The 25,787-nt window shown below is 39.4% G+C and overlaps 1 protein-coding gene across 9 annotated transcripts in view; it reads right to left on the reverse strand.

The window, feature by feature from the left end:
* LOC129733219 (octopamine receptor beta-3R-like) overlaps positions 1 to 25,787 on the reverse strand; it is a 325,956-nt gene that overhangs the window by 258,888 nt on the left and 41,281 nt on the right. For 3 of the 9 annotated variants that reach the window (XM_055695310.1, XM_055695263.1, XM_055695187.1), the window contains exon 2: positions 4,043 to 5,444. In XM_055695310.1, coding sequence (XP_055551285.1) covers positions 4,043 to 4,380 — 338 coding nt within the window. In that variant the 5' untranslated portion in view covers positions 4,381 to 5,444. The remainder of the gene's footprint in view (positions 1 to 4,042; positions 5,445 to 25,787) is intronic. The other 6 variants (XM_055695222.1, XM_055695231.1, XM_055695100.1 and 3 more) reach the window with 5 other exon arrangements.

Genomic DNA, 25,787 nt, shown 5'->3' on the forward strand with positions numbered 1-25,787 from the left:
CTGATATCGCGAAAGAGGCTAGGCGCAGCCTTACATCAGATAACAAAAAGGAAGAAGAGGAAAGTAAAGCCCAGGAAAGACAACTTTACGGCGCAGGGACATCTGACTGAAGGTAAAAAAAATATTAGGGGCTTTATTATTGCAATTCTTAAAATTTATAGCATTTGGAAACTTTAAACGTGTTTTTCTCAAAACCTTGTTTTCAAAATCGGCGAGCAGTAGAACTGGAAAAGTTTACATCCGATTGACTTGATATTTCAACTGTAGCTTGTTCATTAGATTATCTAGTGAAGTACACACGATTTTGGCGATTGATTAACAACAACAAAAGTTATAAACAATTGAAGTCTATTTTTCTTTGTCGAAAAAGAGATTTTTCTCAAACCGTTCAATTTTGCGAAGAAAAATTCTAAAAATATAATCATGTGTACTTCACTAGCGACACTTATGTAGATAATGCCCTCATATGTATTTCCACATGTATTTCTCGATTTCCGTAGGATTCATGCAATATAGAGAGGTAATATGATACATACGAGTTTATAATGTAAAATAACAGTGGTTGGCTCCCAAATCACTTTAAAATGTATGTATTTCGTGTAAGGTTGAAGTGGCGCTTTTTGCCCCGGCTGGGCATTTTGTACACAGTTCCCCTATAACGGTACTCCGCCCTCCTTTACAGCTTCCTACAGCAAGTCTGCCGCTTGACTTGGGTGACGAAGACCGCAAAAAGTGACTTGCAAGCGCAATAAGAATAAACACCACACTTGATGCGCGGTTACTCGTCGCCGCAGGCGCGAGGATGAGTTACCGGATTTGTTTATAAACAAGACAAGAGTGGCGGAGCGAATGCCGGAGACGCTCTGGAGAGCATAATTGGGTTGTTTTCCTATATCAGTTTTTTATATCATCTGAAAGAGCTTCATTTTCTAAGCAATACGTGATTTCCGAAAATTTCTATCATTATCCTTCAATTTTTAAATCACAAATTAAAACTGCTCGAAATCGCTACAATGACAGTTCTTCTATATACTATCTGTCATTATAGCGATTTGGAGCAATTTTTATTCTTCATTTAAAAATCGAAGAACAATGATATAAAATTCTGAAAACATTACGTTCTGCTCAGAAAATTACACTCTTTCAGCTGATGTATAAAAATCAGGAATTCGTGAATAGCTAAACAACCCAAATAAGTGGGACTAAGCCCACAAGCAGTATACTAAAATGAGGTAAGGTCGATGAGAGGCCATTAGTATAACAGAGATAGGTAATGGTTCCGCGAGGGGAAATTGTCTCTCGCGAAATACACTCTAGGGCTAGCATTGAGTTCCTTTTTCAAATATTCAATTGTAAATTAAAAGTGATTCTGTGCGGTCCTTTTAACCGCACGTACAGGAAACTTTGTGCACGTTTCAATTCGTTTCCGTATCACAAGTTCCCAGTAGAGGGTCCGGAGTGCCCCCTACATTCTGGTGACAGCGGTGGGATACGAACCCACGCCATTTCTGGCTTATTTGCATTCTAGCTGTTTTTATTGAATTCAACAGGAGGGTTGCTGTCTTAAGATAACAATGTGCCGTATGCCTAATGCTTCGTGACGGAACATTGGGTATTCTGCGCGGGGTGACCTCACACCCCTACTCTGCGAATGCCGAGTATAAATACAACGCAGATTGCATATCTTCTGTAAGGGACACATAGAGCCTACCAATATTTAGAGGGAAAGTCCCGAACGACCAAAGAAGTCGAGGGTTACGTCTGAGACAGGTAGCGATTATAGATCCGGTAGGAGTTACTAGCATGATTGAATGCTTGTTTCGTCAAAGCATCTAGGGAGGGACCGAGAGCTTGAGAGGATATTGAGGGGGGTGCGTCAAGTCCAATCCTGGTATATGGCTACAAGTTACGATGCTAACTACACATTAACTTTCAGCCAAGAAAAGTGTTCTTTCACTAAGACAACGCTTCCTTACATTTTGCTAGGCCAAAGTTTATCAGTTTATGTCGCAAGTGGATTGTGTAATTCGGCTACGGCTACTCGGTAGATAGGTCGCGGCTTCCTCTAGCTGTAAAAAGTGGTGCATTTAATGCTGACTTTGACGTCAAGGCGGGTTTCTTTCGGTCGAAAGAGGAGGCAGCAATCGCGGGATATTCAGTTGAGCCTCGGTAACATTTGTGCCCTGCAGGAACGAAGATTGTTCCGCTTTGGTAAGACCAACGAAGGTTGTTCCGTTGTCCCGTGAATTGAGTACTGTGTTTGCTAAGTACCATAAAGCGGAAATAAACACTACCGCGCAGGAGTTCGTAGCAGTAGGAGCTGTTGGTTCCCGCTAACGAGCTTAGCTACCCCTACCACCGACAGCAAGAGGAAAAGACTGAAAAAGTAAAAGGAAAGGTTGATAATGCTTGTTTCTTTTCTTCATTTTTCTAGCAAAAATCCGAAAGTCCATTAGAGGTACTAGGCCGCCCTGCAAGAGTTTTGCCGGGCAAATTTGAGAGTGTACAGTGTGACTCCCTGTTACAAACTGAGAGTCCGTCAATTTTCCAGCAAAAAGTTGAAGAAGTTGTTCATGAAACACGACTGCAAGATTAAAGTAGAATTACAGGTGCCTGTCTTATGTTAATGAATTTTTTGCAATAGGTTTGGGAATACACTCGAATAGGTTCATTCAATTTGTTGATCTGAAGCGGTAAAACTTCAATAATAACTCTTTTTTCGTATCTTTCTTTTTTTTAATAATTTGCTTCAGGTTTTGGTTATATTCGGCCATTTTGGGTTATCCTCGAGAAACTGGTAATCATGTTCTAGGCTTCAAAATGTAATCTGGAGTTGCTTTCGGTCTCCTGGCATCATATTGACTTCGGAAATATCCATATTTGATGATATTTCACCCGTTTCCAGCTCTGAGTTGTCGAAATTTATGTTCAAAGCAAAGCTCTACACTAGCATCACAAAATCACAATTTTTTGCATCGTTTTGGATGAGTAGCTAGTTTTCAAATTGAAATTATAATCCTAAGTAATTATTATGCATGGTTGTTACAAGTAGCGCAAAAATTCGATTGAACTGAAAAGCGATGTGATGATGAACAAAACTGCTACCAGTATGATAAAAGAACCCATGTTCTTAAACACCTGCGGAGAGGACTGGAATAACAAGCAGGCAGCGCGGCGTAGATGATAGAATGCAAGAATTTGAAAAAGAGGACGACCTGCGCTGCTCACTATTTTTTGATATGAAAACGAATTGAACTGAAAACAAGTACATGGTTGAACACAGAAAATGGTAATAAAAAATCGATTTTCTCTTCCAATCTGTCGTCTACGATACTTCTCCTCCACCAAGAGCTCGAGCAAGATATATAATGTTATCTTTGGGCTTTCTCTGTTTTTGGATTGCATCATAATAGGTGTGTAGTTGGTCGAGTTATAATCGAATTGCCCATAAATTTTAAGCACTTTATTATGAACTAAATTTTCAAAAGATGATTTCATAAACTAGAATCATTTATTCTCTATCCAACAAGGTAACAATGACCAATTTTATTCTTACGTTTCACTCAACGTTAACTTTTTTGGTATGCCACCCAACTAAAATATAACATAATTCTACGTCACAAATGATACAGCAATGGGCTTAGATTACCACCCTGTGGGACGTGTGAAAAGTTCTCAATTTTAACAAAGCCATAATCTTTAATCTGTAAAAAGAGTTGTTAAGTAACTAGATAAGATACCAACACTTGCCAAATCTTCGGATACGGTGAAGATTTTCTAATTATTTTTTTTCATTTTACTAATTTCATAGATATTTGTCAAAAAAGCACACTCAACAAGTAATCGACAAACTCCAAAAATACAGCATAATCATGACTTTTGTTCGATAAATCATCTGAGAAGCGAGTTATTTTTTCTGACCGCAAACCTTACACAGGTCAACTTTTTATTAAGGAACGGTCAATTCTAGCTCCTAGTTTCGCTCCGACCTGTCTATCGCTCAAAGGATTAAACAAAAGACAAAAGCCACATTGTCACTCACCTTAGCTTCCTATTTTTGTGCACCGAAATGATAACGAGTGCATTCCCTAGCACAGCACCGATGATGATTGATCCGAAGATTAAACTTTTCAAGCACAGGATAGCGACCTCCGCAAACCGGTCGGCCGACGACAGGACCGTTGTGCCGTTCGCCACGTCGGCCACGTCGGTGGCAACCACAGTAGTGGTCGGCCACAGTGACGTCCCATTGCCGGCGGTGCTGCCGTTGCCAGCCAGGTTGGAATACTGCTGCAGTCCTGGTCCAAATGCGTCCAGCGTGGATGCCGTCGCCGACGGTTGAATCATTTCCACCCCTGCGAGCATTGTTCTCAGGACCATCAGTACGACCCGCACGTACCGAAACGACCCGGCTGCCGCACGGTTCCGACCATATCATAAACCTTCCCTGGCCAAGTGGCCTATTTAGCGATATGAGCACTCGACTTGTTGTGTAATTTATCGTGCACTTGAATCTAACTATATGGGTAATTCAATTATTATTACTGCTATTTTACTGCTAACAGCGCTGTCGGTTCACTCCGGCGCTTTCACACACTCACTAAAATCACTGCATATACGTTTATAATGAAACATGTTTACACAGAGGCAGTGCTACCAGATTTCGCGGTTATGCATTTTTCCTATCACGCGAAAACCATTGACTACAATTTTACGACGCTAGAAGACGTTGTTGTCACAAACATAACTTTACTGCAATCTGGTAACATTGCCACGACAGAAACATGAGCTGCTCGTGGGAGTCAGCTCCCTCGGTGCGGGAGCACAACTCGGCAAATTCAACGATACTATATTGCACCTCCTCGTAGCTTCGCCATACCAGAACTGTAGTAAAAAGCTACTTGTTATCGACTTTCAATGGGTTGGAATTATTTCCTGTGTTGACACTGTAAACATCGGACTCGGTCAAAGCTGCTTGCCATTGACCAGGTGCATCCGGGTTATTACTGTCAGGCACCGATCATTAGCGATGACACCACTGACCGGGGCTATCGTTTCTCACATCAAGTTTTTCCTTCAGCAGGCTGGATCAATTTCATGTATCTTTTTTACACCCAAACTTGGAGTTCTGACGGGCAATCCGGCCCGCACTGCACTGCCATGCTATGAAAAATTACAATTTCGCACGCAACGGACAACACCTTTGCCAGTCGCACGTGATGGGTGGTGACAACGGTGGTCGTCGTCGTCGTCGTCCTGAATGAGGTTCAGGCTCAATATTTTTAATTAAATTCTCCCAGCAACTCTCGGTAGTGATTTGTGATGTTTTTTTTTTTTTCATGCGAATCGAGAAACCTCCCTTTCGTTTCATTCAGTTCGCACAGAAGCTCCGAGTTTGCACTTGAACGTAGGCGCCATTGCCAGCTCCGGAATGGGGGGTGAGTCTGAAAATGAAAACAAACGGGAAAATCAATGGAAATAGTCAACAGGCTCAGGAGGTGATTACCTAATGCATTTTGCTTTCAGCACAATAATGCAGTGTGATAAATTAGTTGGAACGTTGAGTGTAATAGATTTCATGGAAGGAACGCAGAGGACCCATTGATAAAGAGTGTAACGATCCAAATTGGGTCAAACATGCGTGTGAGTACGTGTTTTTTTACATTAATTTTAAATTTTACACAAGGTGTTTATTTAATCTCCCGTCGATTATCTAGTCGAGCGGTTTTTGACGTTTTAATGAAGACAAACATTGTATGGAAAATTGCTATACAAAATATGATATTGCTGTGTCCCACGAACGTTATGCAGCAAAAATATTGCTGCAGATTGAATTGGATTCACCTTACTAAATTGTCATTTTCATGAATCATAGAATTAATATGATCAAGCTGCAGGAGAAAGTATAATATTGTTTTGTATTTATATTTGCTATTGAAAAAGCAATAACGTTGTATTCTAATGACAAAAAGAAACAACCTATCGAGATGGTAGTGAACCAGTTGCTAATGCCCTCAATTCACCGATCGCATTACCTGCAGCATGAGTGGAAGCATTGTCCTGGTGAAAGAGCACATCCATTTCATCATATCAATCCGCTCCGCGTTGAGTTCAACTTCCAATCGATTCATCAATCATCATCAATAATATTATTTATTGACTGTTCATCATATTTAATATTCATTTATATATATATATATATATATATATATATATATATATATATATATATATATATATATATATATATATATATATATATATATATATATATATATATATATATATATATATATATATATATATATATATATGTGTATATATATAATATTTGTTGTATATACCGGTTGATTGATGCGTTTTCAACGACACTAACCAGGTAAATCAATTTCGCCGAAATGCGATTGAACTCATGAATCACCTGTGTCACGAATCAACGTAAAGAAACTTATGTCGTTTATTACGCGGGGAATACGTGCCGCGAAAAAGGAAACCGCGTGGAAAAAACCTGTCTGTATGTCTGTCTGTCTGTCTGTCTGTCTGTCTGTCTGTCTGTCTGTCTGTCTGTCTGTCTGTCTGTCTGTCTGTCTGTCTGTCTGTCTGTCTGTCTGTCTGTCTGTCTGTCTGTCTGTCTGTCTGTCTGTCTGTCTGTCTGTCTGTCTGTCTGTCTGTCTGTCTGTCTGTCTGTCTGTCTGTCTGTCTGTCTGTCTGTCTGTCTGTCTGTCTGTCTGTCTGTCTGTCTGTCTGTCTGTCTGTCTGTCTGTCTGTCTGTCTGTCTGTCTGTCTGTCTGTCTGTCTGTCTGTCTGTCTGTCTGTCTGTCTGTCTGTCTGTCTGTCTGTCTGTCTGTCTGTCTGTCTGTCTGTCTGTCTGTCTGTCTGTCTGTCTGTCTGTCTGTCTGTCTGTCTGTCTGTCTGTCTGTCTGTCTGTCTGTCTGTCTGTCTGTCTGTCTGTCTGTCTGTCTGTCTGTCTGTCTGTCTGTCTGTCTGTCTGTCTGTCTGTCTGTCTGTCTGTCTGTCTGTCTGTCTGTCTGTCTGTCTGTCTGTCTGTCTGTCTGTCTGTCTGTCTGTCTGTCTGTCTGTCTGTCTGTCTGTCTGTCTGTCTGTCTGTCTGTCTGTCTGTCTGTCTGTCTGTCTGTCTGTCTGTCTGTCTGTCTGTCTGTCTGTCTGTCTGTCTGTCTGTCTGTCTGTCTGTCTGTCTGTCTGTCTGTCTGTCTGTCTGTCTGTCTGTCTGTCTGTCTGTCTGTCTGTCTGTCTGTCTGTCTGTCTGTCTGTCTGTCTGTCTGTCTGTCTGTCTGTCTGTCTGTCTGTCTGTCTGTCTGTCTGTCTGTCTGTCTGTCTGTCGGTCTGTCGGTCTGTCTGTCGGTCTGTCTATCTGTCTGTCTGTCTGTCTGTCTGTCTGTCTGTCTGTCTGTCTGTCTGTCTGTCTGTCTGTCTGTCTGTCTGTCTGGGAAACATAAAGGTGCAGTTTTATCAAAATTCAAACTCAAAGCGATGAAGTTATAGAAGTAGGTTCTTTTTGAAACGTTCTGGTCCTTGGGCTCCGCCTGCACATTACTAGCGGCGCTCCACTTCCTGAGGGTGTCTAAACAAAACAGAATGGAGCAATCGTTTTGCTTTCGAGGAAAAATAGTAGACAGCACAGACTAACAGCCATAACACTTCGAATAAATCTTCAATAAAATCATCGTTCGGATAATATCAGTACATTACATTAGTAGCCCCCCTAGACCTTCCAGCTGGTCTCGAGGTACGATGCTGGCCTAACAAGCCAGTCGTCGTAGGTTTGAGTCCCGGCTCGGGAGAGACTGTTAGTGTCAGTAGGATCGTAGCGCTGGCCCCGCAATTGTCCTGTACATCAAACAGTTGGCTGCGAAGTCTGTGTATAATGAACAGAAGGTCAAATTCCGAATCGGAATGTAGCACCAAGGCTTTGCTTAGCTTTGCTTTTTACATTAGTAACACTATCACCTCCGGCTGCCGTGTTTGCGCTGCGTCCTGTTTCCCGATACCAGCGCCAGCGTACATGCGTGTGTCAAGTTAGAAACCACAAATTATGTATCAGATTGCATGACAGCGAACAGACGGTGCTCTCGCAGGATGACTTTAATTCGATTGGAAATTTAAAATGATAGTTTTATTTTTGGCGATGGAGCTAGGTTCCAGTGTTACGTTTGTTAGTCTGTGGTAAAGGGTTTTCCAGACACTCATCAACGTAAATTTCATGCTCGACGGTTCTGGTTCCAATTAAAATGCCGCATGTCAAGCCACTGATACAGATAAGCTGTAAAAATACTTTGTACTGAACTTCGACAGTTTGACAATGACAATGTTCGCTACCTTTCCTCTTCCGGTTGCCGTATAAAACTTCTTTCTAGGAAGCTGATTGAAGTCTACCTTGACGTAGGTTTCACCACCCATCACCATGCAAATGGAACTTCGTCAGTATCATCGTTTACAGTTTCCGGAATCGTGTTTATGTCGTCTTTGTTTGTTTTTCGTTGTGATTTGTATTCACTAACTTTATACAAGTCGACAGTCTGGTTGCTTTCAGTAGCTCCATGTACAATTGTAAACGACACTCCCAGTTTGTTTGTAACATCTGGAATAAAGAGCTTGGAGTTCCGCTCGAAAGACTGTCTTTTTAGATTGATGACAGTTGATTGTCCACTTTTGTCGCTAGCTTTCAGTGTGCAAGTAGTTTGGATTTCCGCTTCGAATGCGTTAATTTTCTTGCAATAAAATCAAAAAAAGAGACAATAGACATCAGAATTAAGAAATCTGAGTAAACAATTTTAAGATTCGTTGTATCAGAAACTGAAATTGTACAGCAACAGGTATAAACTTATTCCAATTTAATAAACAGAAAAGTTTAAAAACAAAATCAAAACTTCGGCTGGGTAAATATCGCTAGACTGACATATTGTGTAAACAGTCCTGGACAGAAAGCCTCGAACAATTTCCTTACACCTACGTAATCCCAGATGAAATCCGACCGGCCGACGTTTCGAAGCTCAAATTGCATTGCTGCGGACGAGCGGCGACACCTCTTGTAAAAAGCAACCCTCTAATCCGCAACGCCGTTGTGGTTTACCGCCGCAAGGAATTAGGCTGGAATTTTATAAATTACTCCGGAAAGATGGATAATCCCGCTCATCACCACCGGTGGGACATTAATCATTTGCGGCCAAAGGTTAACGTGAAGGAATTCTGTACGCTTGCCAATAGAGGGATTTTTTTTTGCTTCCTAATCACTTTGAGGTTAAGCCGAGCTATTTGTCAAACGATTCATGACGAAGCTATCCTTTGCCGGTGGGATCTTCCCCCGTTGGGTAGGATGACATTGCCATGTTTGAGCTCCACATAACTACATGCTACTGCAATAAATGTTTTATTGGTGACTGTACTTTTTATACATAAAACTAAATTGTAAGGCAGAAAGAGATAAGCGATCTTAGAAACGTTGATTCTAATTGATCTTTCAAAACCGATCTAATTAAAACCGACTGTCTTATGAAAAATTATTAAGTTTAAGTCTTTGAACAACACAAACTTATGATCATTATCATCATTTTACTATAGGTGCATATAGGTATAAAAAAAGGTATACAGAGTTTAAAGGTACAACCAAAAACATCATATCAAGAAGACTGGCATCTCGGGACCAATCAAATCAATCAGCGGACTCCTTATATTAAGGATAGAAGCATTATTCATTAGAATGTGCTGCCAAAACTGTCGCTCGATTTCAGACAGAGTTTCCAGTTTTCTTGATATCATGTTTTTGAAGGATCATTCCAATGTTTTCTTTTTCTTATTGTCTTATTGTTGAAGAGTCATTGGGTATTACATTCGGTACAGCTGTGAATCTTGCACCTCTTGGATACTTTGACCCTTAGTTACAGGAAAACAAATCAATATCACAGAAACACGTCCCGTATTCGTACCACCCCACAGTGGGGAATCGCAGGCCATCAGCCAAAAAAATTTTTTTGTCGTTAGCTATTTCATAATATTTTTCCTTTATTGTTATAACATTCAAGTGTCTAAATCCAAAATTGGGGCGCAATATCATGAAATCTGAATTTTTTATGACTTTTCAAAGCTTGGCGAACTGACGTTTTTTGTCTTTTTTTTGAAAAAAAGTACATTACTTAGAAACGCTCTGTAGCTTCAATGATAGCTTGGATTTTTTTGACATAAGAGGAAAAGTTGTTGGGAATATAGTGCAAAACAAACCCTTTTCATTAGATATTGTAAAATTTGGTCATAGTAGGCCTGACACTAGAAAAAAATTTAAAAAAACGTGTTTTTTTGTTGAAAAGTAGCTTAAAAGTTTAGTTGCCGCAGTTTGCCACGGTTGTGACTACATTCAAAATTTAGGTAAAACCGTAAGCTTTCAAATGCATACTGTCCGCTGTAGCGCAAAACTGCGCAAATTGTCACTTTAGTGAAGAAAGCGATAGCAGATTCTTTTAATTTTTATTCTTGAAGTTGAATTTTCATCCAGGATTAATTTTAATCATAACCATGATACCCCATTAATAAAATTTATGATATCGTACGCAATCCGTAAGGATAAAATATAAATTTGGGCAAAAATCACAAAATTTATCAATGACAAGTTATAAAATAAGTGTTAAACAAGAAAACAGTAAACAAATCTTTATGAAATTTTAATTATGTCAAACTTTATCACTTTTTGCATATTTAAAACAATATTAGAAACATTCAGCCTTTTCAATTTATGATCATGAAATTCGCTAAACTGATTGAAGTGTTAAATACTAGCAGCGAATTCATACCATCAAACTCCGGCTAATAATAGCCCGTTTGAAAATTGCTTTTGCTTCGCACTCGTTTGCATACAAAAGTAAAGCCCACATTTTGCTTTATGAGAAAAAACAAAGAACAGTCGTCGCCCTCCGCATCTTTCATTTAGAAAGTTGTGTCATTCCAGTGTCTTGGTTTTCAAATTTATAAATTCGTTGAATTTTATTATGGAGCCTTCAACTTCAGCGGCACCACCTAATTCAATGCCTAATAAGCTGTCAATTCATGGTGTTATACATGTATTTAAATGTTCTCTTCCAACCATAGAAACCGGATTAAAAAGATAACATATGTTTAACATATGTATAACAAATGTAATGAAACATCGAAAATTACTAGAAGAAATGAAAATTGCAGCGAAAGACATTTTTCCTGCTGATAAGTATGATGAACTTCAAATTTTCTGGAAACAATTCAACACGAGATTTAAGCGATCACAGCGGAATATGATGATGCTGATGATGACTTTCTCAATTTGTAATTAGTTTGTATTACTTATGTTGTTTTAGTTTATTAAAAAATATATATATATTTAGGCAAAATTTGTTTAGTTCGAGGGGTCGTCCATAAATTACGTATTTGTTTTTTTCAATGGGGAGGACGCCCGGTGGCACTACTTGTTGTCAAAGTATAATTCTATAAAAAAGGAAAAAAACTGCCAAAAAATATTAAAAATTGAATTTCGTGCTTTATGGACGGCCCCAAATAAAAAATGGATGCCAAATTCGTGTTCAGCGCCCCAAAGTTATGTAAATACCAAGTTTTTGTCGGATTTATCGACACTTTTTTTGCTTGGCCAGCCTTTGTATGAAGTCGCCCCACTGTGCACCCCCTGCAAAGTTTATACGATTATCAGGTTGAAAGTTTTCAAGGCTGCGTCAGACAAAGATTTACTTAAATGTATGCATGGATTCTCTCTGTGAGCAGTTTGACTCTTGTTTCTAACAGTGCATCTTCCTGGCGCGAATTTACGCACCATTACTGATACTCAAAAGCTACTGTTCGAAACGAACGTGATGACACCGACCACTTCGGAAAAAATTGAAACAGGAAAAATATCCGAACGAACATCTGCAACAATAATTATATCACGTAGTGGTCCCGACAAACAAGAACGCATTTTTCATGTCACGTAGCGAAACGACTTTTTACCAGGCTGCTACTAGTCGCACCGGTAACACTCAGACAACGCCTGGTATAAATGGGTTTATAGCGTCAAGGCACCGTTGGCGGGTATAAACAGACGATTTAAAAACTTTTGAAAAGAGCGTGAACGGTGACACGTGTTTTTATTGTGATAACGTTTACTCTGGAATTGTTTCAGCTGTCAAGTCAAGCCGGGGTTTACCTATGGTTGTAAAATTGTCATAACTTTTAAAATGCGATGCTGAAAACGGAAACAAACTGTTACTACTTCTTAGTTTGAATTAATACAAATTGAATCAAAACTCCTGACATTTATATAACCACTCTATCTAACCTTGAAAAAAGCTATATCCAAGGAAACTTAAATACCCGGTTAGTTACACTGTTCGGTAAAAAAATCAAATTGAATACGAAGAAAATGCTCGAAGTAGATTTTTATCCTCTCAGCACAAATCAAACCATCTGTACACATACACACCCACACACACAAACATACACGGAAGGTCGACTTGTGTTGACGATGGGAATTTCTCTTCACACTGCTGCTACTACAACAGTGATCGGGTTCCAGCTGCCGGTGTCAGCGGAAGGCAGGCGAGGAAATGAAATCAACTTTGATTAGCCTTAATTATTGTATTTTTTCTACTTGCGGACTCTCCACGATCCTGTGGTTATAACCATTAGTGGAAACGATTCCCATTGTTGGTGGGATATGCTTTCAATGCATTGGTTTGTCTTCTTCGAGTTGACTTTTGTCTTTTTGCCTCAAGCTTAATGGGCTGAGCAGGGTTCATTTTATTTATTCAATTATTTGTAACTTTCTTTGAAAACTGAGTAACTGTTGGATACGGATAAACGGACGGTGTCCTGGACAATACTTTTCCAGAGCTAGTTAAAAAAGTGGTGCACTTTGTAATTCATTGTCTTTTTTTTTCAAGTTCGCATGAATGGCGTTCGAAGTTCTTGGTTTTGTTGGAACTTTTCTTGACTCTGTTGGCTAACCTGCGTGGTTTTTTGTTTCACCATCGATTCATCTTTGTCGCATCTCGAATCACCTTTCCACTCTTTTACAATTTCTGCTTGATATTTGCCCAGATTTTCCAATTGGACCGAGTTGAGAGCAATTCGGTGGATTAGTGTTGAATTTTTGATGTAAGCGTCCAAAATTATTCTTTGATTAGTATAACTTCTCTATGACAAAAGAAATCGTGATGCATTTTTCAGCATCTAAAGGGAAAAGTTTTTGCTGTCAAAATGTTCCAGATATAACCACTAGGAGCGCTGCAGGAAAATGAACAGCGGGAGCAGCACATACTGTTTGATGGTCGATGTGTTGCTCGCAAATTTTTGAAGGGTAAGCATGTATAAAACGGCCCCCCGGGGCAGAAAGCCCCAGTCCATTTATTCGGAAACACACAAAAAAGAAGATATGAGACTTTTGGGAATCTGTAGCGGGTCATAGGACCAACCTTCTGTGCAAGTTTGATAATTGTCACTAGCAACAATAAATTAACAAAAATCGAATTTGATTTGAGCTTCATCAGATCTAATTTCTTGCAGCGTTTCCGTTTACCTGGTTTACCTGGTATTCGCACTTATATATCTCAAATGAACCTCTAAGCAGCTGTATCTAGTGAAGAAACGATGAAAATTGTATAATTTGCTTAAGTATTGAATGGTTTCTGCTACACTACAGCTCCGGGCAATATGCCCCACGCAGGCCGGGCTGATTTGTTCATTACTTTAGCGTTTGCTTCTGAGACCTCTAACGCTGTTTCACTTCGCGTGCTGAGCTGGCATATAAAGCTACTGCAAGGGGCATATTATACTGCATCTGGGGCGTTTGCCCCGGTAAATTAGAAAGCTTGCGATTTAGTCATATTTTGATAAAATTATGGCGTTTTTGTGTAACAGTAATTACAAAACAAAATAATAGCAGTGCATTACCAACTAAATAGTGTATCCAACTGCATGAAAGATTTGTTGTTTGTGATAAACATAGCTACAATATTGACGATCTTCCTTAGGGGGAGCGTGCTGGTTTTTGATGATTACCTCACAATGATCCAGTGACCAAATTTAAGGGATAATTGTAAGCTCGATAGCAATATTCTAGAGAAACACTTTCTTCTACAAGGTTGTTGAGGCAGTAGCTTATGTATTCAGTGCAATAAACACACAGAAAATTTATTTTTGCTTGAAACTCACGTTTGAATTCATCCTAGAATATAAAAATAACACAATAGAAAGGTTTCGATCTAGAGAATTATGATAAAAGATCATGGTTTGCTAATACTTGCCAATATATACATGAGTTTATTTTTCATTTCAGGGTAATTCCAGTTATTCACAAATTTGCAGAACCTCTCCCGTAGCGACCCAGTCTCAAATGTTTGATTTGAAATGCCATTGTTTTGTTAGTGCTAGACTTCACTGTTTACAGCTTGGAAATTGATTGGTATTACATCGCAATTAGAGTCGCCGGAGATGAGTGTAGAATCACTAAACCAGCGGTTCTCAACCTGGGGTTCGCGTACCCCGGGGGGTACTCGAAAGCCTTCAGGGGGTACGCGGAAGAAAAATCGGTAATGGCGGACAAAGGATTTTTTCTTTGTAATACTTTGTTGTTCAATCTTGCTTTTAAAACACGACTGTAGCAATCATTGTTTGACTATAGTACAATTTGAAACCTTAACTAGACTTCCACAACATGATCTACCACTACTCTCTCCCACTCTATGAAAGCTTTCCAAGCACAATCGATATGAAAAATATTGCCAAGGGGTACGCGGACAAAAAAAGGGTTGAGAACCGCTGCACTAAACGATCATTGACGAGTGAAGAAAACAGCAACAACCAACCAACCCTTGGTGGAAACTTTTATCGCATACTAGAAAGAGAGGTGTACAGGATAGCGTACAAAGGCGTCTGGGCAGGAGCGAGCGATTGCGTCATGAAATGCAGGATGTAGGTATCGCGACCCGGGTAAGGTAGCATACCGAAGACTCTCCTAACCACGAACAACGAAATAAGACATACAGAACGGATCAATCGGCAAAGACCTAGGGAACAAGGACACAGGAAACGGTGAACGATTGGAAATTGGGTATTAGGAACGTCCGATCTTTTAATGAACCGGTGGAGGTAGGCTTGCTTGCTCGATAACCATTCAGGAGGTTCGGTAGCTAAATTCCGGAAATAAAAGGACTTCCGTGCAGTAAACCCTATGTCACACACACTCCTCTAAAGTACCACATCTACTACAGTGGCGGCAAGCAGCGAAACGGGGCGTCGGTTTCATAGAGCTGGGAAGTCAGAAAACAAGAGTCATCCGATGGAAGCTCGTAGATGACCGTATATGCGTGTTGAGGATTAAGGGCAAATTCTTCAACTACAATTTAATCAACACCTACGCACCGACAAACAACAACTGCGATGACGTCAAATATAAATTCTGTGAAAAGCTTGAACGACCTTATGCTTACATTTACTTTGGCGGCGACAGACCGATTATCGATCCAGTGCCAAAAACATAATACGTCGCCATGTCACTCGGTCTTGGGCTAGAATCTTCCAGTCGCCTATAACACCCGCCATCCTCGTCGACAGCACACAAACAACGAGTGCGAGGTTACCCCTAAGTCGACGGCCTCTATCGGGATTCCTGCTGAATATAAATTTTGCTAATCGTTCTCTGACATTCTATGTACATGCCAAGCCCACTGTAGCTTGCCGGGTTTTATCCGCTTGATTATATTCGACAATTTGTATGCCTGGTGCAGTTCACGGTTCATGCGTCTGCACCAAACACCATATTTCTGTTTGCCGCCAAGGATTGACCGCAGGATTATACGTTCAAGAACACCAAAAGTTCCGCGATCAGTCTCTTCCAGTACCCATACTCCATGGCCATTGGGAGAATAAGTGTTTAATAGAGTGCTAGTTTTGTACGGCTGCGGCACCTCAGCTGGTTACGCAATCCGTAGAAGGTCCTGTTTGCGGCCGCCATCCGCCTATCTATCACAAGGCTAATCTCATTATCGCAAGTCACCAATGTACTCAGGTAAATAAATCAGTCGACTTCTTCAAATGATTCACCACCACAGTAGCAACAAGCAATGGACTACCACGCTCTCTACCAACCACCATATACGTACTTCGTTTTGGCAAAGTTTATGACAAGTCCAGTTCTCGCAGCTTCTCTCTTGAGAGGTCCAAAGGTTTCTTCCACCGCAACGATATCGATATCGACAGTCTCTTATCAGCGGCTCCAGCTGTTCGATACCTGCCTATGCTCTGACGCGTCCAACCTTCTCTGGCGCGGTTTTTCTCATCCTTCAGCGTCAAACCACTCGTTGGGCAGCTGTACCCAACATTTCTCGCGCTGTGGTCGTACTGTAGTTATGTCTCCACTGTTCGTTCATGTCCCCTGCAATTTGTTCATTGATCCGCTCATCAACTTTCTGCAAGTACTCTGCAGCCACTCCTCCAGTTGACCTTGGATTATTTCAATACATTATACAACCGTGCGCGGAGCTTGGATACCACGGGAGTTAATGATCCGAAGCTACGTTTGGTCATCTGAACGACCTCACATCTGTATCATCTGAGGTGTACCGACCATCGATCACAACATGGTCGATCTAAAAGCAGGCCACTCCATTTGGGTGCATCCAGGTGTGCTAACGACTAGTGCCCAAAACACTACGCCAAATTCGCCATCGGAGCTGCACACGCACAGTTTGAGAGGAAGTAATTCTTCCATCCAGTCATTGGAAGGCATTCCCAAGTAACAAAACTGGTTTTATTAAAGTTTTATAGCGCTGTTTTGGCTGTATTAGGCGCTATAAAACTTTGATAAAACCAATATTGTTACTAGGGATTGCCTTTACTCGTTAACCAGAGGGATGGCCATATATAGATTCTATTTTCCACGTTTGAATATTCGGGAACACACACGGAGGCATCCAAATGGAGAAACCTGCTCTCAGGTCGATCATGTTAGGTACCACCAATTCTTGAACCAAACATTGATTCTGACCATTATTCCGGCGTAAGAACCGCACACGGTTGTCGAACATATTGAAATCTTGCACAGAACGTTGAAAATTGAAAGCTGATGGCGTGGCTGAGAAATACGTCAGAGAGCTGGATCAACGGATCGCAGAATAGTGGGAGTAACGAGTGGAATACATATGGGTCATTCCATACGAAGTGACCACGAAAAAGCACAAACTTGGACACGACCTTCACAGATTTTGCTCAAAGTTGGGAGAGTTATTCATCTACTGTCACTTTGCAAAAATCCCAAATTGGGTGTCGATTGGAATACCCCCCGCTCTGTGAGACCTCCCTGTTTATTACAAAGTAACGCATTTTTTGTTAAAAATCTCTTTTTTTCTTTTTCTTACAATGCATAGACGTAAGCTGTCTGAAAAATACTGATAGATGATTTTTGAAGAAAATAAACCAAGGAATCCTGAAAAAATATAACTTGTGACCGGAAGTGTTGCCAGATAAATTATTTTTGTATTTGAAAATTAATTAACATTTTTCGGCAAATGCAGCCACTTTTATTTTAAATTTGATAATTTCATTGTGTTTATTGGAAAATTTCACGTAAGAAACAACTTGTCGGCGTGCGACCAGACCGAGCCAAGCGCCATTTTCTTAAAAATTTAGTTATTAGCACCAGTGGATGTGCAAACTGATGATCTATGTTCCATTTAAGAATGAAATCATTTGAACAGTTCATAAACGTGTTATAGTAAAAAATCTCGTTTGCACTTTGTAAGAAGAACGAAACACAGACATGGTATCTAAATAAAGTGATTGTTTGTGATTTAAAAGCTAACTTTGCGATTTATTTTAATCAGTAACTGATTTCTCCGCTTTGGACAGCTCGTTAATACGACTGTCATCAGAATTAGATAAACAAACAGCCAGGTGGTTTTCGTAGAGCCGAATTTCGTTTCAATGGACGCATCACTTTTTTTCAAGATCTCGTTGAGCCAGACCAAACCAAGTGCATTTTGTTTCCATTTGATATTTTACAAACAATATTAAATTTTTTCTTGTAACCAACGTCAGGACTGGGTCAATATACGTTGAATCAATATAATCAGACAATACCCGCTTCAAAATACCAGAGCATTTCTTATTGATACTATCTTAACACTTAACACTTGGTGCGCTTTGGCGCCAGGAAATAGAGCAACAGAAATAAAGCTTTGCTTGTCTATCAGCTGTATAATTTCTGATACAGATTGGACTGAGAGATAAAGCAGCGTTGATATCTATGTATTACGTTTGACTAGTGAAAAAAAAAGCTTGTTTGATAGACAAGTTGATATGTTGTAGTAAATACGTTTGGCCAGACCGAACTGAAGACCAACTTTTAAAATTTTTGTTCGACCAGAGTGAACTGAATGCATAGGTGTCAAAAATAAAAACTGAATATTTTATCAATTATTGCTATTTTTCGTGTATTTATGATAAAGGGACATTCATTAAGCCCTGTTCATTACATGTTTGCATTGAATTAACGATAAGTTCAAACACGATTAATTTATGGGTGGTCAAACTTCAAATGGTAATTACTCAAAACAATGTGTTTGGCGCTTGGCTCGGTCTGGTCGCACGCCGACCAACTATCATCCCGAGGTCATATGAGCCAATCTCGAGATATAACATTTTTACAAAAAAGGTGTAAATTTCGTAATTAATTTCTTTTACAATTTATAGACTTAAGATACCAGAAAAATAGTAATAGGTAAATTTTGAAAAAAAATAAACCAAGGAATCCAGAAAAAATACTGTTTTTGGCCGGAAGTGTTGCCAGATAGAATATTTTTGTATTTTAAAACTAAATTTGCATTTTTCGGCAAATGCAGCTAATTTTATTTTAAATTTGTTGGTTCCATCGTACGTGTGATTTTGGCCGCCAAAAATAAAGATGTAGATGAGTTGAACATCATAATTCAAGGTAAAATTAACGGCCAACTACATTCCTAAAAATCGGTGGATTCTGTCTCTAACCAAGACGACGTTGTGAGTTATCCTACCGAACTTTTGAATTGACTAGAATTGCCCGGCCTATCTCCTTACAATTTGCGGTTGGAGATTGGATCGGTAATTATAATGATGCGGAATATCAATCAACCTCGACTGTGCAATGGCACTAGGCTTGTGGTAAAAAAGCTAATGGCAAATGTCATTGAAGCGACAATTCTGACAGGAAACTACAAAGGAGAAGTCACATTAATACCGCGTATCCCAGTTATTCCTACCGACTTGCCGTTCAAATTTAAACGTCTGCGTCTCGCATTCGCGACCCGAGGACAGGTACTGACAATTTGTGGCATAAACCTCGAGTATTCATGCTTCTCACATGGACAGGTCTATCTCGCTTGTTTACGTGTCGGAAGAAACCCAGCATTATATATATTTGCTCCAAAAGGAAGGACGAAAAATAACGTTTTTCATCAGGCTTTGCGATAACTCTCTCTCTCTCTCTCTCTCTCTCTCTCTCTCTCTCTCTCTCTCTCTCTCTCTCTCTCTCTCTCTCTCTCAATATATATATATATATATATATATATATATATATATATATATATATATATATATATATATATATATATATATATATATATATATATATATATATATATATATATATATATATATATATATATATATATATATATATATATATAAACGAATAAAAGATTTGGGAAATTGGTTATTAATGGTCCCCGTGGCTCTGTGGTTAGCGATGTCGGTCGGCTAGCTCTCCCACACGGTTGTGATATCGGGTTCGATTCCCGATCAGGTCGAGGATCTTTTCGAGGTGGAAATTTTCTCGACTCAGCACTGGGGCACGGTGTATCGTTGTACTTAACCTACAACATGCAAAATGTACGAAAACAATATCGATAACGAATTCTCTCAACTAACCTAGTTGATCGAGACCGCATTAGCCCCCCAGGCTAACGTGCGATATTGTTGTTATTAATTATGTTTACTTCCAAACCGATCACCCGACACTGTGTAATATATAGAATTTAGTGGCAAGGACCGCTTTGGCCACTTTCACATGTTTCGAATATACCTAATTTTAAACTTGAACTGTTTATAATTCTAGAGCTTTTTATAAAATCGTTCCAGAAAGAATAGCTAGGGAGGAGGGTATTACTATATTTGCATTAGGCTCAGCTTTTAAATATTTGAATAGATAACGTGAGAATTTCCTTAAGAATATTTGAAAGAATGACTGTTTATTTTCGGAAATACATTAAAATATTTTGATCATGGTTAAAAGGTGCTTTATAATGTTCAATGAAAAAAAAACTAAGAATATTACGAGCACTGGTTTGAAAAAAACTATAAACATATCAGAGCTAAAACATATCTTGAGTATGTTTTTAGCAGCAGTTAGATATTTCAACTTCTGCAATACAACAGTCGATAACACTCATGGCGGGCGGTACGAAGTTTGCCGGGTCAGCTAGTTTGAAATAAAAATGGCTGCATTTGCCGAAAAATGTAAATTTAGTTTTCAAATACAAAAATAATTTATCTGGCAATACTTCCGGTCAAAAGTTATATTTTTTCTGGATTCTTTAGTTTATTTTCTTCAAAAATCCTACGTCTATGAATTGTAAGAAAAAGAAAAACGAGATTTTCAACAAAAATTGCGTAACTTTGCAATAAAGAGGGGGGTCCTACAGAGCGGGGGGTATTCCAATCAACACAAAGTTGGGATTTTTCCAAAGAGACAGTAGATGAATAATTCCCCCAACTTTGAGCAAAATCTGTGATGATCGTGTCCAAGTGGCATGTACACTTCGTATGGAATGACCCATATATAAGCTGTGGATAAGTATTGCCATTGAAATAACTGCGAAAAAAGTGGTACGTACGTCGCGTGGAAGACAGCGTAATGGCTGGTTTGATGTTGCGTGCCAGAGAGCGACGGACGAGAAGAACCATACCAGGAGCCACGCTCTCACTGCGGCTGCGCGTTAGAACAGATAGAGATACAGAGAGGAAAAAGCTGCCGGATATAATGTTCATCGTCGGAAGAAGCACAAGCACAAGCACAAGGAGCAGGTGCTCGTCAGCGCAGAAGACAACTTTGCTAGAAACGACGTGCGGAGCTTCTTTAGAACAGTCAACAGAGCCAGAAGCAGAAATTTCTCTGTGCTAGTGATGTGTGATGACAAAGACGGCAACCAGCTTTCGTATAAACATAGGGTTGTAGCCAGGTAGAAGGAACATTTTCAGGCGACATTGAACGATGAAGAACAAGATGAGCGAAACAAGAAAAGGATGAGGATTATGAGCGAGGAACAAGCAGTGGAGCTACAAGCACAGAAAAGAGTTAAAAAGGCGATGATTGAACTGAAAATGGTATGATCGCTGGGAATCCCGGCCAAACTTCTAAAAGTGGGAAACAAGCTGCTGTACCATGCTACCCACCAGATCATACTGAGGATAGACATATGACCAATTTTCGAAAAGGGCCATTGACTGAATTGTTGCGAATATCGTGGCACTACGATGCTCAACTCACCATACAAAGTGCTCTCCCGTATCCTGTTATTCAGATTGAGACCGTTAAGGGAATCCTTTGTCGGCGAATACCTGGCTGGTTCTCGCCAGGGGCGTTCCACGACGGATCAAATTTTTACCCTGCGACAGATCCTTAATAATTTCCGGGAGTATAACCTGCAGACTCATCATTTGTACGAAGAGCAAACGTACAAATAAACGGTACGATCATCACGAAATCTCACATGCTCCTTGGTTCGGCGGTCTACATTGTTATCATTGGTATCGCACTTAGGTCCTTAGAAGAGGCCTTCAGGTCCTTCAAGAAGAACTCTGCTAGAACAAAGTAGGGTGATTGTTCCATTATTCATCTCATTAAGCCGATGTTCACGAAGAATGCACGGATTAAACACCAAATTTTTACGAAATCATTGGACAAATAAACAAAATACGCTAACGTGCTCTTATTGAATCTCTTAACATTGGAAATTTAGTAAACTTAGCCAGATTTATCCTGAATTTTGAGAAACAAACTATTTTCACAACGCTTCCATATTCATCTCAAAACTTAAAGCACTGCTCACTTATTCATCTCACGACGCCCCTATATTCATCACTCTGCTAATCACGAATGAATCACACTTTTATGAATGAACGTAGCCGCAAACCATCATAGCAGGTTACCTAGTTATCCGCTGAAATTGTTTACGTGCAAAACTGGTAACCTAGGTAACCACTGCAGTGTTGACGATTTATGTCAATTATGTCGAAATAATGCAACATTTTCAGTCTAATTTTTTCGTATTACCCCAAACTGATTTGGCAACTTTTGATTATCTCCAACGCAGTGAAAACAGATGAAAATTCATGCAGTTGAAACTTAGGATTTGTAAAAAGTCATCTCATTTATTTCTGCTAATTCAATCTTGTTTTTGGAAATCTGAGGTGAACATTTTGAAGATTAAAGTATTATTAGTGTAGTGAGTGATTTTGTTCAGTGAATAAAATAAAAAATGGTACACTAATGATGAAAAAACTTTGGTTGTCTGCTGAACGAGTCCTGTTGTAGCTGTATAGAGCAATGCGCGGATTATGTTTTCGTTTAGTTTGGAAATTTGCGTTTTTTCCTGTTTTCAATAATGTTTCCATGTTGTATAAGATGAATTTTTGGGCTGAGCTGCATAATGGAACAGTTCCCCTACATGGTAGCTGGCAGAAGGCGTGGGAGTTCTGGTGACGTAGGTGTTGAAGTGGAGATTGATGGGGAACGATTTGAAGTGGTCGGTGGATTCGTTTATCTTGTTACTCTTATGAGAAACGATTAGAGCCGTGCAGTAAATCGAAGATTTGCAACTGCGAACAGGGCCTTCTACGGACTGCGTAACAAGCTATGGTCCCATAGTTTACAAACTCGCATAAAACTAGCGCTGTATAAGATGCTAATCCTCCCGTTGGCCCTTCACGGACGTGAAGCATGGGCGCTAAAGAAAGCTAATCGACGAGTCTTCGGAGTCTTGTGGGAGTTATATAATCATCGCCCAACATGGATTCTATCCCAAACGCTCCGTGGACACTAACCTGTGCGAATTCACATCGTTTTGTATCGGTGCAATGGATGGTTGAGCTCAGTTTGATGCAATATACACCGACATTATGGCCGCATTTGACACCGTTAAACATGATATTCTCCTTGCTAAGCTGAATCGTCTTGGAAACTTCGACAGCTTACGGCAGCTAACTTCGCTCTTACGTCTGCAATAGAGAGCTCTTCGTGAAAATTGGATGAACAGTATGTTAAGGTATCCGCAAGGTTACAGAGTCCGCCTGGGTAAGCGGGTGGTCATGGGTTCGAATCTTAGTAGAATCAGGCCATTTGCTTGCCAAAGGACTTAAGCGTGGGTTTTTCCTCAGGCTTCCCACCAAGTACCCTTCCTTCAATCTGGATTCTACAGTACCTCTGTTGACTCTCCTTCTAACAAAAATAAGTCCTTGTTATAATAAAACTGGTGTGAGTAACGAATGAAAGTCCTCTCCAGACAATTGTAATTAGGCGATATTGTTAGGAGGGACAGAGGCTCGGTATAGTAGAGTAGTATGCTTGAAATGGAAAGGAAAAACATACACACAAGCACGGATATGAATGATAAACGTATCACTTACTTCTATAGTGATACTGCCAATAATAGTAGTGCGGAGTACAGAAAACACCTGGGCAATATCACAATAGATCTAATCTCTGGTCGCAGTGATGAGTCCACACAGGAAAAAAATAGTATCTGAAAGCTTGACTCCATCCCCTGACGTGCCTCAAGAAAGCAACCTGAATCCACTGCTGTTTGTGATAGTTCAAAGACGTGACGATACTTCTTGCGAATGGTGGAATACAAATATAGTTCGTTCAATACTCGAATTCGCATCGGTCGCCATACGAAGCTTTTTGGAAATCAAGAATCAAATCTGTTCAACATAAATCTGTCCGTCGTGCGCTAAGACGACTTCCACGGCGCAATCCTAACGACCTCCCCCCTTACGAACATCGATGAGCCCTATTGGGTATAGAGTCGCTGGTGTCCCGTCGAGATATCAACCAAGCTGTGTTTGGCGCTAAAATACTACGCAGAGAAATCGATAGTTCCAGTTTGTTGGAGCGCATGAGAATCTATGCCAAAGAACGAGTACTGCGTTCACAGCAACTTATTTTACCAGAATCGAGGAACACCGTATATGATCGAGTCAACACTATACATAAACGTTTTCAAGAAACCTATCACGTCTTCGACTATAATGTTTTCTGTAAAAATTTTGTGTGTGCCCTAAAAACCTCAAATACTCGGCAGGAAAGGACAATTTTATCTAAATTCTATCGAGGAAAAATAAAAAAAATAAAAACAGCAGTTTACAACAATGTTTAAAGATATTTTATCATCTAAGACTTTATCCTATCCGGCACCGGTGGCACTAAGTGTGATGATGATTTGCAGGCAGCATTTTACCTATCAAGATTCTATTTGCTGTGAGTTATCACGACTTTACGTCGCGGGAAACTTTGAATATTTAGATTGTTTTCACTGGGCGGTAGATTTAAACTAAGAAAATGCAATTTCAACACGCTATGTACCTACCAACTCCTGTAAAAACATAACCTCAAATTAAAAACGAAACCAGATCTGTATATTTCCTATTACATATGTATTTTTTCAACAGTAATCAGTCTACTGGATGCTGCATGAAATTTTTAACCAGCTGCATTTTTATTGACGTCAAGAACATCCATTTTTCGTAAATATTGCATGAAAAAGAGTCTCCAGTGTATATCAGCCTTGGCTAAAAATTTAATCTATCATCATTTTCCTAGTTCTGAAGTGCAAATATTGAAGTCGCATGGTCGTTTTAAGTTTTGCGATAAATCGCCAATAGTGTGTAAGAGAATCAAATTGGGATCGTTGCGCCATTTTTACGATCAACCACTAACCAAATTAAGCATCCAAATTAAAGGCCCAACCCAAGGAGCTTTTTGGAAGACCGGAAACCAATTGAATCTTTTTTTTCTCTGCTAGATGCGTAATGATCATGGAATTTTTTGCAAAGTGTCTGACTCAGACTCACGCGAATCAAAACCTGCCATTGAATCAAAACCTGCCATTTTCACCAATTTCGCTGTACATGATCCTTTGGAAAATCTGTTGTTCAATAAAAAAAGGTTATTCCTACTTTTGAATAACTTCTTTCTAAACAAGGTTTTTCAAAATTATTATTGGAATTCAAAAATCACGCATAACTGTTTGTTTTGATATTCTATAGCATTGACTGACAAAATTAAAAAAGATCATTTTCCTACATGCATTGAAGTTTTTGTAATTATAGGTAACGTTTTTTAGTATTATCGACTCCAATTGAACAGTGAATGTTAAGTTTTTAGCCTTTTGTATAGAAAATATTCCAAAATTAAGTGACATATATTCCAGTTGTTGAAAACTTTCCCCTAAAATTTGACTATCTTGTGTTGAAATAAAATATAATATTATTTTTATACACTACAAAAACCTCATTCATTTAGATTTTATTTAACTAATTGAATAATCAATATAACTGTTTCATGACTCTTAACTTCAATTAAATAATATTTTGATCATTTGTTACTGGACTAGTATCGGATATTAACTAAAAATTCAATACTATCATTAGTAGCAAATAAGGCTTTCTGTAATCACATTACGCACACCTGACATACCTCCAGCATTTGTCAGTATGAAGCGAAC

Source organism: Wyeomyia smithii, chromosome 1 (genome assembly GCF_029784165.1).
Source record: "Wyeomyia smithii strain HCP4-BCI-WySm-NY-G18 chromosome 1, ASM2978416v1, whole genome shotgun sequence".
In the NCBI taxonomy this organism is placed as follows: domain Eukaryota; kingdom Metazoa; phylum Arthropoda; class Insecta; order Diptera; family Culicidae; genus Wyeomyia; species Wyeomyia smithii.